The 18,449-nt window shown below is 32.5% G+C and overlaps 1 protein-coding gene across 1 annotated transcript in view; it reads right to left on the reverse strand.

Annotated features, from left to right (window-relative positions):
* LOC139514520 (plexin-A4-like) overlaps window positions 1-18,449 on the reverse strand; it is a 192,242-nt gene that overhangs the window by 34,695 nt on the left and 139,098 nt on the right. Inside the window, exons 13-15 of the mRNA XM_071303881.1 lie at window positions 13,699-13,813; window positions 6,531-6,682; window positions 5,257-5,466 (exon numbers count right to left, since the gene is read on the reverse strand). Coding sequence (XP_071159982.1) covers window positions 5,257-5,466; window positions 6,531-6,682; window positions 13,699-13,813 — 477 coding nt within the window. The remainder of the gene's footprint in view (window positions 1-5,256; window positions 5,467-6,530; window positions 6,683-13,698; window positions 13,814-18,449) is intronic.

Raw genomic sequence — 18,449 nt, forward strand, 5'->3', positions numbered from 1 at the left:
TTTGCTTTGTGTATAACCTCTGTCCCTGTTTAAAGGATAAAATCTTAAAGACTTTGAGTAACAAGAGTGCACACACTGAAATGTCTCGCCTTCTTTACTAATCATTGATATTATGTTGATAGTACTAAGTATAAAGCTTTATTACAACTGTCACATAAACTTAACATTAATCAAGATAGCTAAACAAAGACCAATGAACCATGAAAATGAGGTCAAAACTCAAAAAAACTTAACTTTGACCACTGAACCATGAAAATGAGGTCAAGGTAATATGACACCGTTCAGCTAGACATGTACACCTTACAACCATTCCATACACCAAATATAGTAGACCTATTGCATATAGTATGAGAAAAACAGACCAAAACACAAAAACTTAACTACATGTATAACCACTGAACCATGAAAATGAGGTCAAGGTCAGATGACACCTGCCAGTTAAACATGTTAACAGTACTTTTCTAAGAAGAACAAATATACATACATGTGATGGACTGTGAAACTTAGATCAGGAGATTTGGAAATTTTGGTCAGGAGATAAGGACTCAGATCAGGAGGTTTTTTATTGACATAAATTTTGTCGTAAATGTAACAGTATGATGTAGAAATGGTGTTTTTCTTCAAATTTCCATTAAATTGTAATATGTTTATAGTACCCTTATTGCCTTTCTATTTGAATGAAAATAAAATATTAAGAAGAATCTGTTTCTTGTTAGGTTTTGTTTTTGATAATTGAGTATTCACTGCTTGCAAATAAATCATTATATTTATTTATCTTATCTGTATAGATTTGTATTCATGTCTTCATCTCCTTATCATTGGTAACTGTATAGACAAATACGAAAGAAATTTGCTATACATGTATATTTGCAACATGATAAATTAATTAATAAGAAAAATAACAAACACTAACAATAGTATTGCATGGTTTTTAAGCATTATGAAAGCCATATTTCTAGAAAACTTACAAGACTCAGACAGTGTGAAATGTTTTGCTATGTTTTGTAAACTTAATGGATTAATTCTAATATACTGACATAAACAATTCTAATTCTCAAACTCAAAGGTTCTACTAGGAATAAACCTAACAAGGACTTTTATTCAGTCTAAAATAATTTGTGCTTGTTGTATTCTCCTTTCAAAGATTTGTAGAGAGACTTGCAATATAAACTTCAATTTAATCCTTGAAAAGAAGTTTAGATAGCTAAAATAAATTTATAAAATTATATTTTTTTATTTGTCCCAAAATATTTAAATTCATTTAATTACCATCCTTTTATGATAAATTGATTAAATTATTACTCATTTATAGTCTTTTTACAATTTACACTTTGAAGAGCAAAATAACTTAAAACAGGATAATACAAAGGGAAGTAACAATTTTTTTTTAATACACAAATAAAATTGAGAATGGAAATGGGGAATGTGTCAAAGTGACAACAACCCGACCAAATAAAAAACAGCAAAGTTTGTATTACATAATGGCAGTTAGCCAGAGTTAAACATCATTGATTACCAGTATGTTTGACACCCAAGCTGTCAAGTGAAGCCATATATATGGCCCGAGAACACAGTTATTTCGTAGTGCATTTCTTTTAGACAATAAATTCAAATTAAAAAAAATCGCACCTGCTCTTTCTCAATAATATTTTTACAGTGTAGTGTACTACCAGTGAGACAAATAATATCAAAATTATAGAAACTTCTTTCCAGCTCTAACTCAAAATATTGACAATTCTGTGTTAAGGGGGTGTAAAATTCAGTTTGACAGCTTCCGACGTGATAAAATTTGACCTTTTAGAACTGGAACAATTCACTACTTAACAAAGTTTTAGCACCCAAATTTTTTTGACATGTAATTACATCCCCCTACTTAATATTTCATGCATTAATATAAAGAAATAAATTGGGAAAGTGTATTAAATAAAACATGCAAGTTATACACTGTTTACACTAGGGACTATATTCGTAGACAACGAAAACCAATGGACGATAACTGTGTCCTTGGACCTAATAGGACAGAAAGACTTGACCAATCTTTATTAAACTTTGCATAACCTAAGCTTAGGCAATAATGAGATAGTTTGCCAAGTTTCATGGCCATATGTCATATATAACAGAAACTATGGTCATTTTAGTATTGACATTTGGATGTTTATTTTTGACGTATAAATTAAATATCTTCAATTGTCAAGATTTTGGCCTAAAAACTTGAAATTTTGCAAAAATTTGCTTTTAAAATGCTCTTGAATATTAGATATTAAGTATTTAAAGCATCTGCATACTCATTTTATTTATCAGATGTATTGTATTTATTCCAAAGTCAAATTTATATGCGCCTATGCCTGAAAATAGAGATTTTCCAATTCAGGGAAGCCTTATATAAATATGCATTTTTCTCAGCCAATTTGAAGTTTTTGAAGTTTTTGAAGCTTAAATTATTCTTTCATATATATTAAATGTACTTTAAATGTATAGAAAAGTTACAAAAAGTATACCACATGAGTATAAAATGGTCTTGGAGCATGTAGTACTGAGAATTATTTAGAGTCAATTTAGGCGGTAGTCCATATTGACATATAAAAATGCACACAGAAGCTATCAAAAGTGAAAATGTGTTACTTTTTGCTCATTTCTATGCTGAGATGTTATGATACAAGAAGTCTAAATGCAAAAGGACTCTTGCATTTAAATTTTTTGAAAGACAATATGGTCTGACGGCCTGTTTTTTCACTTTTCGATGGAAAACTTGCATTTAGTTTTAGTCTCAATAGGCATAAATTTTGACCACTTACTATCATACAGGAAAAAAACATATGGTAGCCTTTAAAGGAGTAAGGTGTACTGAATATAGTTAAATACTTTTTTTACAGATTTAGTGAAATATTTATGATGGACTACAGATTTGATGTACAAAGCACTTCACATTTTACATACATCAATTAGGCCGTTTAACCAGGGCCATGAATACAAAATATGCTGCACTTTTTTCTGTGATAATCTACTTTTCTCTTTATTCAGAGTTCACAAATGGTTAATTTAATTTGATTTAAGCATAGAAACACAAATATCAGGATCAAAAAAGCTGTCAGATAGAAAGTCTGCATGCCTCTTAGGCATAAAATGTAAACTGCTTTAAAATGCTTATTATAGCCGTAGAATGCCAAAATGGCACTTTTTAACAGAATTTCTGTAAACCAAAGATGTAAATCCTTTACTTTTATTGAGTTTGTCAAATTGAAACCAGCAAATCATTCAGGAAAGTTCCCAAAGTACAGAATCTAGATTTCAGGAATCCATCTCTTAGGCCCAAGAACACAGTTATTTCGTAGTGCATTTCTTTTAGACAATAAATTCAAATTAAAAAAATCGCACCTGCTCTTTCTCAATAATATTTTTACAGTGTAGTGTACTACCAGTGAGACAAATAATATCAAAATTATAGAAACTTCTCCCAGCTCTAACTCAAAATATTGACAATTCTGTGTTAAGGGGGTGTAAAATTCAGTTTGACAGCTTCAGACGTGATAAAATTTGACCTTTTAGAACTGGACCAATTCACTACTTAACATAAAGTTTTAGCACCCAAATTTTTTTGACATGTAATTACATCCCCCTACTTAATATTTCATGCATTTAATATAAAGAAATAAATTGGGAAAGTGTATTAAATAAAACATGCAAGTTATACACTGTTTACACTAGGGACTATATTCGTAGACAACGAACACCAAAGGACGATAACTGTGTCCTTGGACCATATGATTATACATCTTCTATGATTTACAGGTAAAATTTAACACAGGTATAAATTACACCCATATGGTAGTAAGAAATTAATCAAATATGGCGGCCCAAAATTTTCATTCATGAAATATTTCATACACAAGAGTTTTTTTTCCTAAACGGGAGGACGGGAGGAGACCCCTGAAACGGGATTATTGTACTCCCTTCGGGAGGTTCACATGTATGCAATCCTGTTCACAAAAACTATACCTTAATCATTTGATCACGAAAAAGTAAGTCAAGTGGCAGTTCCAGAAATTTTCACAGGTGGGAGCCCATTGACTTCCTAAGAGGAAGCTCGCTCAAGTTATGCTTCAGTGATTCCAAATATGATCAACTAACTTTTTTCTGAAAACTAGAGGCTCTAAAGAACCTGTGTCACTCACCTTGGTCTATGTGAATATTAATCAGAGGTAGCAGATGGATTCATGACCAAATTGTGTTTTGGTGATGGTGATGTGTTTGTACATCTTACTTTACTGAAAATTCTTGCTGCTTACAATTATCTCTATCTATATGAACTTTGCCCAGTAGTTTCAGTGGAAAATGTTAGTAAAAGTTTACAAATTTTATGAAAATTGTTAAAAATTGACTATAAACATATAAAGGACAATAACTCATTAGGGGGTCAATTGACCATTTTGGTCATGTTTGACTTATTCTTAGGTCTTACTTTGCTGTACATTATTGCTCTTTACTGTTTATCTCTATCTATAATAATATTCAAGATAATGACAAAAAAAGACAAAATTTCCTTAAAAATTACCAATTCAGTGGCAGCAACCCAACAACCGATTGTCTGATCCATCTGAAAACACAGGGCAGATAGATCTTGACCTGACAAACGGTTTAACCACTGTCACAATTGCTGTAAATGCTTTGGTTTTTGAGTTATAAGCAAAAAACTGCATTTTACCCTATGTTCTATTTTTAGCCGTGGCGGCCATCTTGATTGGAAAGCCAGTTCACCAGACACATTTTTTTAAACTAGATACCCCAAAGGTGATTGTGGCCAAGTTTGGTTTAATTTGGCCCAGTAGTTTTCGAGGAGAAGATTTTTGTAAAAGTTAACGCTGACGGACGACGACAGACGATGACAGACGATGACAGACTACAGACCCAAAGTGATGGGAAAAGATCAGGTGAGCTAAAAAGGGGGACTAGCCCACTGCCCCCACCCCCACCTACAAAATCCGCCTCCGAAGTCCAGGAAAACCATATTGATATCCTTAATAACCGTACCAATTTTCAAGCAGTCATCAAACCATGAAAATGAGGTGAATGACAACAGAAATATGCCAGACAGAAACTACAGATCGTAAGGCATCTCATATAAACATTATGCATTACCAAGAAAATCAAACCAACTTCACAAATGTATAACTGTTAAAAAATCTTTTTGTGAAACTACTTTAAAATGTCTTCTTTTTGAGAATGTAATATAAGGTAGTCAATCTAAATTATATTTACCTTTTAAAGACTTTTCCACTTTCTGGTTGAATAGGCATTATTGTTGGATTTTGAACAAACTGGAAGATTTCTGCAGTTAAGTTTAGTTCTGTGTTATCATCTATAGTAACATACAAATTTTTAAGTTCTGAGCCATCATGAACAAATTTGCCAATTTTACACCTTATTTTGGTGTCTTTCGTTCTCCTGTCTTCTATCATGTCTATATACCTTAAAGTAGAAAATAAGCAGAATAGAAACTTCTCATACTGTACGTACAAAAAAGAAAACTAATAACAAGGAATTATTTGAATATAGACTAATTTTAAATTCTGGAAAATTGACAAAAATTGTATGATGAAAACTAATCCAACTAAATAGTTTAATAGTCATTATTGTCATACACTGGGGGTTATACATAGTTAGTTCATACCGTAATATCAGTTAAAGTAGAATAAATCGTAGCCATGCAGGCATGGCTTAGCCCTATTCCATGGGGTTACTTTTCATCATACTTACAGTACTTATTAACTTTCCAGAATTCCAAATGATTCCTATAAATAGTAAAATATAAATACCATAAGGACCTAAGAGCTATGGTTCTGTAGCTTAGTGCCTTCCATTGATAAAAATCTGTCAAAAAATGTACATATAAGGGTGCTTAAATGGCAATTTTCCATACAATTAATAATTCATAGGGCATAATTCTTATAAAAATAACTGATCAGAAATGATTTCTAAACTTGTCCAAGACAATGCTAATATAAACCTATGATATAAGACTCATAAAAATCCAGCAAGAATTGAACAAATAAAAGTGCTAAAAATGCAATTTGCCATATAATTAATGATTCCCTAACTCTTAAAAATGATTCATTTGGCCTGATTTTCCAACTTGTTCAAACATTACTGATATAAGTTTCATAAATATCTGGTAAATATTTGTACAAGTGAGAGTGCTTTTAAAAAGACCAGAAAGACAGACAAAGGGATGGGCGGACAGAGGGACTGATGGACAGACACATAGGCAGAGATTTGCCTTGTATTTCTATGTCACTGGCAATGCATTGAACAGGGTGACAAAAAAACTATTCTATATCCAACAAATCGGTATTTCAATTATTTGTATACCTGATATTGCAATTTTTTTTTAACATGATATTTTATAAAATAAAATACTGAATTAAAAACTCTCATATCTTATATTGTAAAATATTTATAATCATATCAAAAATGTTTACATTAGTCGTTTAAGTTTGACCTTTTATCTATCAGTCAAAAATAAATAAAATTACCTGCATGGAATGCATATTTGTTTACTATTACTGCAGAAGGAAATGTTGTACACACTACTTGGAAACCCAATGTTCTGTCCAGTTATTGTTATCTTTTTACCACCAGCTCGTATACTTCTTTTTGGATTAAAATCTGACAGCTGCAGGGGTTTCTGTGAAGGAAAAAGAAAAGATTTAAACAATTGATTTATCAATCTATATCTTTTGCATTTTTTTCAATTACTGAATTTTCAACATGTTTAAATTACATTCAGGTTTAATTTATATATGATATGACTATACCTTAATCTGTATTTGGCATATGCATATGCATGGTGCTCGTCTTTCACTTTGTTAACGAAAACCATTTTCTTATTAAAATTAAAACATTCCAAGGGGTACCCACAGTAAAAGTCACAATTAAGTGTGCATGTATTTTCCTTGTATTTTAATATTGAAGGCTTTGACTTTTCTGCAGAATTTGGTAATCTTGTTCAATAAAATCTTATTATTAAGTAAATTTGTATATATAAACTTTTTTTGCATCATCAGATCAAAATTGATTGTCTTTGGAATGTGCTCTCTTTTGATAGTTCTGAATTTTACCATTAAAATCAAAATAATTCTCTATTCATTGTCATGCTATATCTGTGCTTATTCTAACATGGTTAGGCAATTTATATATTTGTAAATATTTTACACCTCACTATTGCTCAGTATAATATAGGGTTATTGCATGAATATTGATGAATATTGTCCCGAGTAGAATTTTATATTGCACGAGCTTGCGAGTGCAATATATGTTCTACGAGGGACAATATTCCCCAATATTCATACAATAACCCTTTTATTGTATAGCAATATAATATTTGAAAGTAAAAATTGGTTTAAACTAAGATTTGAACGTTGATGAAGTCATGAATTTTGAAGATTTATTGCACTAGTGCTATATTAGAATTTATTGCATGCTAACTTTTGGTTACGTTCTGTGGGAAATATTATACTGCTATACAATAAAATTAGTTATTTTACAAAAATAATGCCTACTGATAAAAAATTTAAAATCCAACATATTACGAAAGAATTGTTTCTTTATACAATCTCAATCCAGCTTTCTAAGAAATATTATCCTTTTAAGCTTTAGTAAAATGCTTCGCTGAACGCAGCTGGATATGACTACAGAGGTCCAACCCTGAACAGTTGGGGCAAAAATGGACACAATATTCACGCTTGATACAGGTCTGAATTTAGATTGTAATTAAATATTTGACAAATAATAGTCTGACACGGACTAAATCAGGGTGTGGAAATATTTGTTTTGAGCACTTGTACCTGGGCAAGTACAACTGTAAATTTTACTTGTCCTGAAAAAAAGTTACATGACCTGATGGTCCTAATAAATATTGAAGTATTTCATTGTTAGCTAATATATGATTCTTCACACTTTTTTTGCATCACAAACAAATGAAATCCAATTGTTTATATTGTGTAAAAATTTAAAAAAGTATAGTCTAGGAAATGGGTTAACATCAATGGGACAGAAACCTAACAGCAAACCAACCAATGAGATATCATGCAGAGGATAATTTTGCAGCAGTTTCTGTATAATCAAAGTGCTGGATAGCACCTCTGGAAAGTTTGCAACTGCAGTTGTGTATTATTCCAAAAAGGTTATAGACGTGTATTATTTCAAATATGTATTTCATCCCAGCTTTAATGTTTTAAACGAAACCATTGTCTCGTCAGTAATTATCAAAAATCACTTTTTTATGTTTATCATAAAAAGTTTTGATATATTCTATTGCAATCTTGAACTGTAGATCTAAAATAATGAAATATATACATGCAGAAAGCTTTGTTAATTTCTTTAAGTACCCATGCTATGGCATTTGACATTAGACATTAGACATTATTTTATTAAACCAATCATGGGCAATCTATGTCAACTTCAAAACTACCAAAATTTTGACTTGATCTGAATTATGGGGAAATAAGCATTGTGTATTCATTCTAATTACACAGTATTGCACAATAGGTTTGTAAGATCTTGACATTTGTTTTGTGTCAGAAACCTATATGTTATGTAAAGAAAATTGATCGCAATCCAAATTCAGAGCTGTATCAAGCTTGAATGTTGTGTCCATACTTGTACCAACTGTTCAGGGTTCGACCTCTGCGGTTGTATAAAGCTGTGCCCTGCGGAGCATCTGGTTCCATTTGTAACAAGGCACAACCCTAGAGCAGTAAAAATGACTCCACCAAAATTCAAACTTGATCTTGGTTTTATGGTTAAACGTATTGTGTATAAGTTTCATAACATTTGGTTGAGCGAACAAAAGTTAGATAATTGAAACGAAAATATTCAGCAATTTTTACATACAATGTATGTATAGGGGCATAACTCTTAAACAGTATAACTATCGCCACAAAAATTCAAACTTGATCAGTGTTTGTGTTAATGAGAATTCTGTATAAGTTTCATAACATTTGGTTAAAACAAACTGAAGTTAGAGAACAGAAACTAAAATTTCCAGCAACTTTTCTATTTGTTAAGTACATGTAGAATAAAACGTTAGAACGGTAAAAGTGACACAATTAAAATTCAAACTTGACTTGTGAATTGTGGTTATAAGCATTGCATATAAGTTTCATACAATTTGGTTCAGGCAAACTTAAGTAAGAGAACAGGATAAAACTCAATACGATGGGAGCATAACAACAGCAGTATGACCATAGGAATAAAAAGTTTATATACACTAGATTCATAGAATTTTTGTTGTAAGCCATTCATTTGATATATTACGGTAATCATTGCCTCTGTGTTTGGATGACACAGAAATTGAAATCTATTTATATAGGTCATGCTATGCCTTTAAACTTTTCCAGATGCACATGTTTGTCTGTAATCTATCTAAATTTTGAGGTTAAAATGCAGCCATTTTAGCCAAAGGGTACACATCATGAACCTTAATAATTTCTACAGCACTTGTCATCATACCCTGAGCTTTGATATTTTAAGAAGTAGATGCTGACTCGGTTGCTTTTAATACGGATGCTATATGATACCAATTTGCGATAATACACCAGAGGTGGTATGATGTAAATTATTGGAAGAAGACTGAAGAAGAATTGACGTTGGGTCAATTTTTTTTTCTGCTGTCAGTTTGATCCACTTGAGCATGCTGAACGAGTGATTGGCCTTATATCCACATTGGAATGTATTTAAATAACGGAATTAACAAGTTTCATATGATTTTTGGCATCAAAACCTTCCAATCGATGTTTAGACAAAAACAATGCATTTTTTTATCAAAGCCGGTATTTAACTTTACTCTTCCTTAGCGTGAGACATTAGACATATGATTATCGAGTATTTTATATTCCACACCTGTGTTTTGTTATAACAAACCATTATCACTTGTCAATTATCCGACGGCTTGGTGAAAATGTCAACTTGTTCTCGCATTTTAATCCGGCAGTCATTCCAAATTTTTTCGATACTCTCAGACTTTTACCACGTTTACGTACGTACATAGTAAACAGGTAAAAGTAGAGCGGAAAATGTTCATTCATAAAAAAATTTATGAATGAAAACCCAATCTCGCGTATATTTCTTGTGATTTTCTCTTCAGCGCATGGCAGATCCGCGAAGTAGTGTTTGTCATACTCATTTTCAAAATGAAGTTAAATTCATCTGAATCGTCGGTGAACATTCATTTCTTTTTTGTTCAAGCTGTAATCTATTCAGTCAAAAGAGTAGTTACTCAAAATTTTAAAAGAATCTTCCAAGAATCAGAATTCAAACACTAGTACTAGTACTAAATTATCTCGGAGCAGAATAAATTGCGATAATCTGTCACCATAAGTTTGAGGTCGATGCCTATTTTCCAAATTTCCATCCAAGATAGCCAGGGGCAAATTCTGTAATCCAAAATTTTCGCTTATGTATCTTTTTAAAAATACATCGTGTCCTCCTCCATTTGCATTTAAGTTTTCTACTTGACTCCTAACTCTTTTTGTCTTGCTTGACCGGTGTTTTATTAAATATTCATCAATCTGAATCTCCATACAAAATCTAAAGAAATGATACTTCTGGTGAATAATGGATAAAACCTAATTGTTGATCCCAAGTCAACAGATAAAGCCAATGCAATGTTACGCGACTTGCTATAAAATGTAAATGTCATCTAAGCAGACTGTCTCGTCTTGTATATTTTTTTTACTTGTCCACAGACAACCGAGACAAAAATAATTACTTGTCCGGTTGTTCAGATGTACGAGTCAGGGGAGTCGGGCATAGCATTTCCACACCCCTGGAATAACTGTAGTCAAAGAATTTTGAATTGGTTATATGATTTTGATTCTATATTCAATTTTTTGCATAATTTAACTCTCTTAATTTTAATTTCAAGCCATACACTATGCTGTTGCGAAAAAAAAAGAAAAAAAAATCAAGATGAGAAAAGATTGTCCCCCAACAATTTCTTTTTTACAACCCCCCCCTCCAATTTTTTTTTCTTCATTCCTCCCCACCCTTTTTTCACCCAAAAAAATACTTTCCCAATATTCCTTCAATAGTAACTTGTATAAATTGACAGCTAGTCACCTCAAGACAATACAACATTTCTTTAAACATAATTTAAAAGCAGGGTAAGGGAGCTCGAGGTCATCCAAACGTTCACAACATTGTACTTTAAATGTGTTAGGATTACCTCCTTTACACTGCCATGACTGTTAAGTAAATATCCATCAACCAGGAAACCCATGTTTTCCCCTTTTTGTTGTCCCTAATTCCTTAACAGGTTGAGCTATAACCCCAAAAAGGCAATCACAACCATCCGTTTCTTGTATGGAAACTTAATTTTTGTCGCATAATTTCAGAGACATTGATACACTGTTCCACCAGTTATTCACCGTCTGGAAACTAGAAAAATGCTTATTTGAGCCCTTTGTTGCCCCCTCATTCTTAACTGTTAGAACCATAACCCCCAAAATCAATCCCAACCTTCCTTTTGTGGTTATAAACCTTGTGTTTAAATTTCATAGATTTCCATTTACCTCTACTTAATTTATTGTCCGGAGTCAAATGTCTTTGGACAAAGCATATAAAGACAAGGATGTGATACCAATATACTTCTGCAAAATTTTGCTGTTGTATGAAAAGCATTTTGCATTCAAAAAGTTAAGATACACTACTATTTTTCATCAAATTCAAAGATTTAATTACAGGGGTGCATGATAAAAGTTAAGGATGTACTTATATATTAATTAGGTGAAATTTAAAAAATCAAGAAATTAAAATTGATACTACATTTTGAAAGAGCCCCAGTTAAGAAACAAAATAAGCTAAAAATATTGATAGGTCATGGAACTCTTTTTCGAGATATTTGAGTTTTTTTAAAAAGCGGGAAAAGGTTGACTCAGACAACTTATTTGGGTCTCAAATCCAAAGAACAAAAATTAAGAAATTGCTTAAATTTTGGAAAATGGCCTTTTATGAGCTTTTGAAGTATTTTATACAAAGAAAAATTGGTGTTATGGGGCAAAATATTTTAGCCAGTATTGATGGAAAAATACCAAGGAGTCCAAACATTTGACACCAATTTCCAAAACCTCACCTAAGTACATCCTTAATCAAGTAAATTAAGTAAACATATGAAAAATAGCCTTAGATCTGTCTCCTACAAACTCTTTGAATGGCATACCTGAATTTTAGAGGCTGTCACAACGACAGCAAACCAGATTTATTAACATTTATTTGTGTCCTGGCAATATCACAAGAACCATAACTGATGAATGATGAAAGTGAAAATCATCAATATCAAATTTTACCTCCATTTTGTCTTCAGTATCAACATATTACAATTTAAAATCTTAGGTTGAATGGTTCATAAGTATATGCAACAACATGAATGGAAACATCATTTTTCGATCTTTCAAGAACCATAACTCCTGTACGGTAAAAGTCAAAATCGACATTATTAAACTTGACCTCCATTTTGTCATCAGTAAAAACATATTAAAATTTGAAAACCTTTGGTTGAACAGTTCATGAGTAAATGCAAGGACACGACTGGAAACGCCATTTTTCAATCTTTCAAGAACCATAACTCCTGTACGGTAAAAGTCAAAATGGTCATTATTGAACTTGACTTTAATTTTGTCATCAGTAACAACATTTTAAAATTTGGGAAGCTTTGGTTGAACAGTTCATGCGTAAATGCATGGACACGACTGGAAACACCATTTTTCAATCTTTCAAGAACCATAACTCCTGAACGGTAAAAGTCAAAATGGTCATTATTGAACTTGACTTTCATTTTGTCATCAGTAACAACATTTTAAAATTTGGGAAGCTAAGCTTGGTTGAACAGTTCATGCGTAAATGCATGGACACGACTGGAAACACCATTTTTCAATCTTTCAAGAACCATAACTCCTAAACGGTAAAAGTCAAAATCGACATTATTAAACTTGACCTCCATTTTGTCATCAGTAAAAACATATTAAAATTTGAAAACCTTTGGTTGAACAGTTCATGAGTAAATGCAAGGACACGACTGGAAACGCCATTTTTCAATCTTTCAAGAACCATAACTCCTGTACGGTAAAAGTCAAAATGGTCATTATTGAACTTGACTTTCATTTTGTCATCAGTAACAACATTTTAAAATTTGGGAAGCTTTGGTTGAACAGTTCATGCGTAAATGCATGGACTCGACTGGAAACACCATTTTTCAATCTTTCAAGAACCATAACTCCTGAACGGTAAAAGTCAAAATGGTCATTACTGAACTTGACTTTCATTTTGTCATCAGTAACAACATTTTAAGATTTGGGAAGCTTTTGTTGAACAGTTCATGCGTAAATGCATGGACACGACTGGAAACACCATTTTTCAATCTTTCAAGAACCATAACTCCTGAACGGTAAAAGTCAAAATCTTCATTATTAAACTTGACCTTCATTTTGTCTTCAGTAACAACATATTAAAATTTTAAAAGCTTTTGTTGAACAGTTCATAAGTAAATGCACGACAACATTTGGTTGCCACCTGCCAGACTGCCCGGCCACCGGACCGCTGTACATCCCCAAATCAATAACCGACATTTTTGTCACAAAAATCCGGTTCAAAATTAAGATGTAGCCATTTATAAAAATTTCAACAATTGTAAAAAGCTTTTTTTACCTTATAGGTAAACACATTTCCTGTTCTCTTGACTGTTACACTATTTATTGTTACAGTTATACTGTGATCCATAACAACACTTCCTGATTCCACAGAACCAGTCTTGCAATTGACTCTAAAAAAAAGAAGATGAAAATATGAAAACAAATCAATGTAATAACACAAACAAAGCTTATAAAACCTATTCAAACCTATAAATATAGATAAAATGCTCTAATATAGATAAAATTAAGGTCATCACTCAAGAAATTTTACGGTCGCCATCATAGGCTAATTTAAGCCATTATGACAAAAGTGTGTCAGAAATCATATCTGATATTCTTCCTCAGTCATAATAACCTTCCATCATTACCGAACTGAACAAAGAAATAACACAACGGGTGCCGTATACGGTGCAGGAAAAGCTTATCCTTCAGGAGCACCTGATTTTATTCCCGGTTTTTAGTGGAGTTCATGTTGTTTCTTAATTATTATTTATTGTTGATGTAAATGTCCTTTGGTTTTGTGAGTCTTTGTTTACTCCTTGGTTTTGATTGTTATTGTCTCTGCTAGGCACTACCGGATATAATTGCAGAGTTTGAAACCTGAACAGGGACACTACATTAAAGCTTGATACTGCCACTGCTCTGAATTTGGATTGTATATTTGACACATCATATAATTCTGTTACAGAAAGAATGAGGTCAAAGAACAGAAAAATGTGAAAATTGGATTTGACCTATTATGGTCCATTTATTTATAAACCGTAATATCTTAGTACACTAAGAATTAATGTATTTGTTAATGGGCAATATTAGCTAAGTTGTAAAAGGAGTTTTCCTATTTAAAAAAATATATATATAATAATCTGAAAACTAATCAAAACAAAATATCAAACAATCCTAACCAAAGTTCTTCAACAATGAGCAAAGCCCATACCGCATAGTCAGCTATAAAAGACCCAGAAATGTCAATGTAAAACAATTCAAATGAGAAAACTAACGGCCTTATTTATGTAACAAACTAGAGGCTCTAAAGAGCCTGTGTCGCTCACCTTGGTCTATGTGAATATTAAACAAAGGACGCAGATGGATTCATGACAAAATTGTGTTTTAGTGATGGTGATGTGTTTGTACATCTTACTTTACTGAACATTCTTGCTGCCTACAATTATCTTTATCTATAATGAACTTGGCCCAGTAGTTTCAGAGAAGAATGGTTAAAAATTGACTATAAAGGGCAATTACTCCTAAAGGGGTCAACTGACCATTTCAGTCATATTGACTTATTTGTAAATCTTACTTTGCTGAACATTATTGCTGTTTACAGTTTATCTCTATCTATAATAATATTCAAGATAATAACCAAAAACAGCAAAATTTCCTTAAAAATACTAATTCAGGGGCAGCAACCCAACAACAAATTGTCCGATTCATCTGAAAATTTCGGGGCAGATAGATCTTGACCTGATAATCAATTTTACTTGTGTTATATTTGCCCTAAATGCTTTGGTTTTTGAGTTATAAGCTAAAAACTGCATTTTACCCCTATGTTCTATTTTTAGCTGTGGCGGCCATCTTGGTTGGTTGGCCGGGTCACACCACACATTTTTTAAACTAGATACCCCAATGATGATTGTGGCCAAGTTTGGTTTAATTTGGCCGAGTATTTTCAGAGCAGAAGATTTCTGTAAAAGATTACTAAGATTTACGAAAAATGGTTCAAAATTGACTATAAAGGGCAATAACTCCTAAAGGGGTCAACTGACCATTTCGTTCATGTTCACTTATTTTTAGGTCTTACTTTGCTGAACATTATTGCTGTTTTCCCTTTATCTCTATCTATAATAATATTCAAGATAATAACCAAAAACAGCAAAATTTCCTTAAAATTACCAATTCAGGGGCAGCAACCTAACAACAGGTTGTCCGATTCATCTGAAAATTTCATGGCACATAGATCTTGACCTGATAAACAATTTTACCCCATGTCAGATTTGCTCTAAATGCTTTGGTTTTTGAGTTATAAGCCAAAATCTGCATTTTATCCCTATGTTCTATTTTTAGCCATGGCGGCCATCTTGGTTGGTTGGCCGGGTCACGCCACACATTTTTTCAACTAGATACCCCAATGATGATTGTGGCCAAGTTTGGTTTAATTTGGCCTAGTAGTTTCAGAGGAGAAGACTTTTGTAAAAGATTACTAAGATTTACGAAAAATGGTTAAAAATTGACTATAAAGGGCAATAACTCCTAAAGGGGTCAACTGACCATTTCAGTCATGTTGACTTATTTGTTAATCTTACTTGCTCTAAATGCTTTGGTTTTTGAGTTATGAGCCAAAAACTGCATTTTATCCCTATGTTCTATTTTTAGCCATGGCGGCCATCTTGGTTGGTTGGCCGGGTCATCGGACACATTTTTTAAACTAGATACCCCAATGATGATTGTGGCCAAGTTTGGTTTAAAGTAGAGTGGGGGGCCCATAATTGCCAGGGACACAATTTCGCCGTTTTATGATTTTGAGGTGTCAACACTTCAAAGGATGGCTGAAATGGAAGAAATATGCCGATAAATTATAATTTTAAACCAAATATGATTATTTTTTAAACTTAATCAAAATTACGGCACTTACTGCAAAAGATCGAAAAAAGTACAACGATTTTCAGTCAATTTCCTGAATGAAAAACAGGATTTTCAAAGATTTTTTTCTTAGTAATTTTTTGACTTATTGCCCTAAATTTCTGTTTTTTACACCTTAGAAATGTCTGCTGTTCATCTATAATGAAATTTATTTTATAAATGATATATAAAGCTGCAATTATTTGGTTTTGAATAGATGTGTAAAAACGACGAATATGTGTCCCCCATTTACAAAACTTCTGGAAATTTCAAACACCCTTTAATCTAACTTTACAGATGATTATTTTCAAACAAACATGTTTTCAAGCTTAGGAATGTTTTGCATTTGAAGTTATCTTCATATAGAAATATCAGTATACTTCAAAAACATATAGACCTGAACATAAACTGTAGAAAACATGGAAAGATATGGCGAAAATGAGCACCCCACTCTAGTTTCAGAGGAGAAGATTTTTGTAAAAGTTAACGACGACAGACGCCGGACGCAAAGTGATGGGAAAAGCTCACTTGGCCCTTTGGGCCAGGTGAGCTAAAAATGAAAGAAAAACAAATATGTAACGATATAAACAAAAGACCCAATCACTGAATTACAGGCTCTTGACTTGAACAGGCACATACATGATTTATGTGGCGGGGTTAATCTATTCTTAACTATAAGACCTAATTTAAAATCACTAACAATTGTGCAATACAGCTCTAAGTTATGATTCTGGTTAAATACTTGATATAGCATGGTTTTTTGAACAGATTGAATATGGTCTAAGTACTTACTGATTCAGAATTGAACATTTACAAATTATGGTCCAATGACCAAATTATAAATACATGGTTTGAATTCAGTATATCAAAGAACCCCAAGAATTAATATTGAAGTAAACCAACAAACTTAATTTGTGGACCCTTAAAAACTCAAATGGACAAATTTGATAACAAGACCAAAAATCTAAAATACTACTACACACTTAAATTCAAAATATCAAAGAACCCATTATATTAACCAGACAAACAATTGTTATGCCCACTTTCTGGTCCCTAATTACACTACAGCTATCTGGCCCCTCATTACAAACAGCTATGATAATAACCCGAAAAAAATACACAACCCTTCTCTTGTGGTATGAAACCTTGTGCTAAAACTTCAGATCTATGCACTTATAACAAACTAATATTGTCTTTGAACCATTTCATTTTCTATGAACCAAAAAAAATGATCTTTTTGGCTCCCAATTACAAAAGCATTAGGACATTATCCTCCCTCTCCCCCCTCATAAAACAAACCCAACTAATCCTTTCTTTAGTGGTTGGCTGAAGGAAATGTTTATATGATTCTGAAAATAAACTAGAGGCTCTTGATTGTCGCTCACCTGAATCTACTTGGTTTTTTTTAAATCATTTGAAAAAATAAGATAACAATCATAAAAGATACTTAACAAATGATTGAGGCCAAATTTGGTTTTTGGTGGGAAACCACCAGTACAGGCTCTCAAGAGCCTGTATCACTCACCTGACTCTACTTGGGTTTTTTAAATCATATCAAAAAAGATTAAATTTGGTTTAATATTGCATTCCATTCTGTGGTTTTCTAAAAGAAGACATTTGTATGTGTTTCTCATGGTGTCCTTTGTTAAATTTAGTCCCCCACTAGTAGCTATCTTGGATGATAGATCGGCTACAAAGTTACAACACTTGGTCAGCACCTTATAAGGAACATTCATGCTATGATTGGTTTCTTTCCATTTTGTGGTTCTCTAAAAGAAGACATTTGCATGTATTTCTCATAGGGTCGTATGATAAACTTAGACCCCAGCTGGTGGCCATCATGGATGATGGAACAGCTACAAAGTCATAACACATGGTCAGCATTTCATAAGGAACATTCATGCTATGTTTGGTTTCATTCCATTTTGTGGTTCTCTAAAAGAAGACATTTGCATGTATTTCCCATAGGGTCATATGATAAACTTAGACCCCAACTGGTGGCTATCTTGGATGATGGGACGGCTACAAAGTCACAACACTTGGGCAGCACCTTATAAGTAACATTCGTGGTATGTTTGGTTTCATTCCATTCAGTGGTTCTCTAAAAGAAGACATTTGTATGTATTTCCCATAGGGTCATATGATAAACTT

Source organism: Mytilus edulis, chromosome 1 (genome assembly GCF_963676685.1).
Source record: "Mytilus edulis chromosome 1, xbMytEdul2.2, whole genome shotgun sequence".
Taxonomy (NCBI): domain Eukaryota; kingdom Metazoa; phylum Mollusca; class Bivalvia; order Mytilida; family Mytilidae; genus Mytilus; species Mytilus edulis.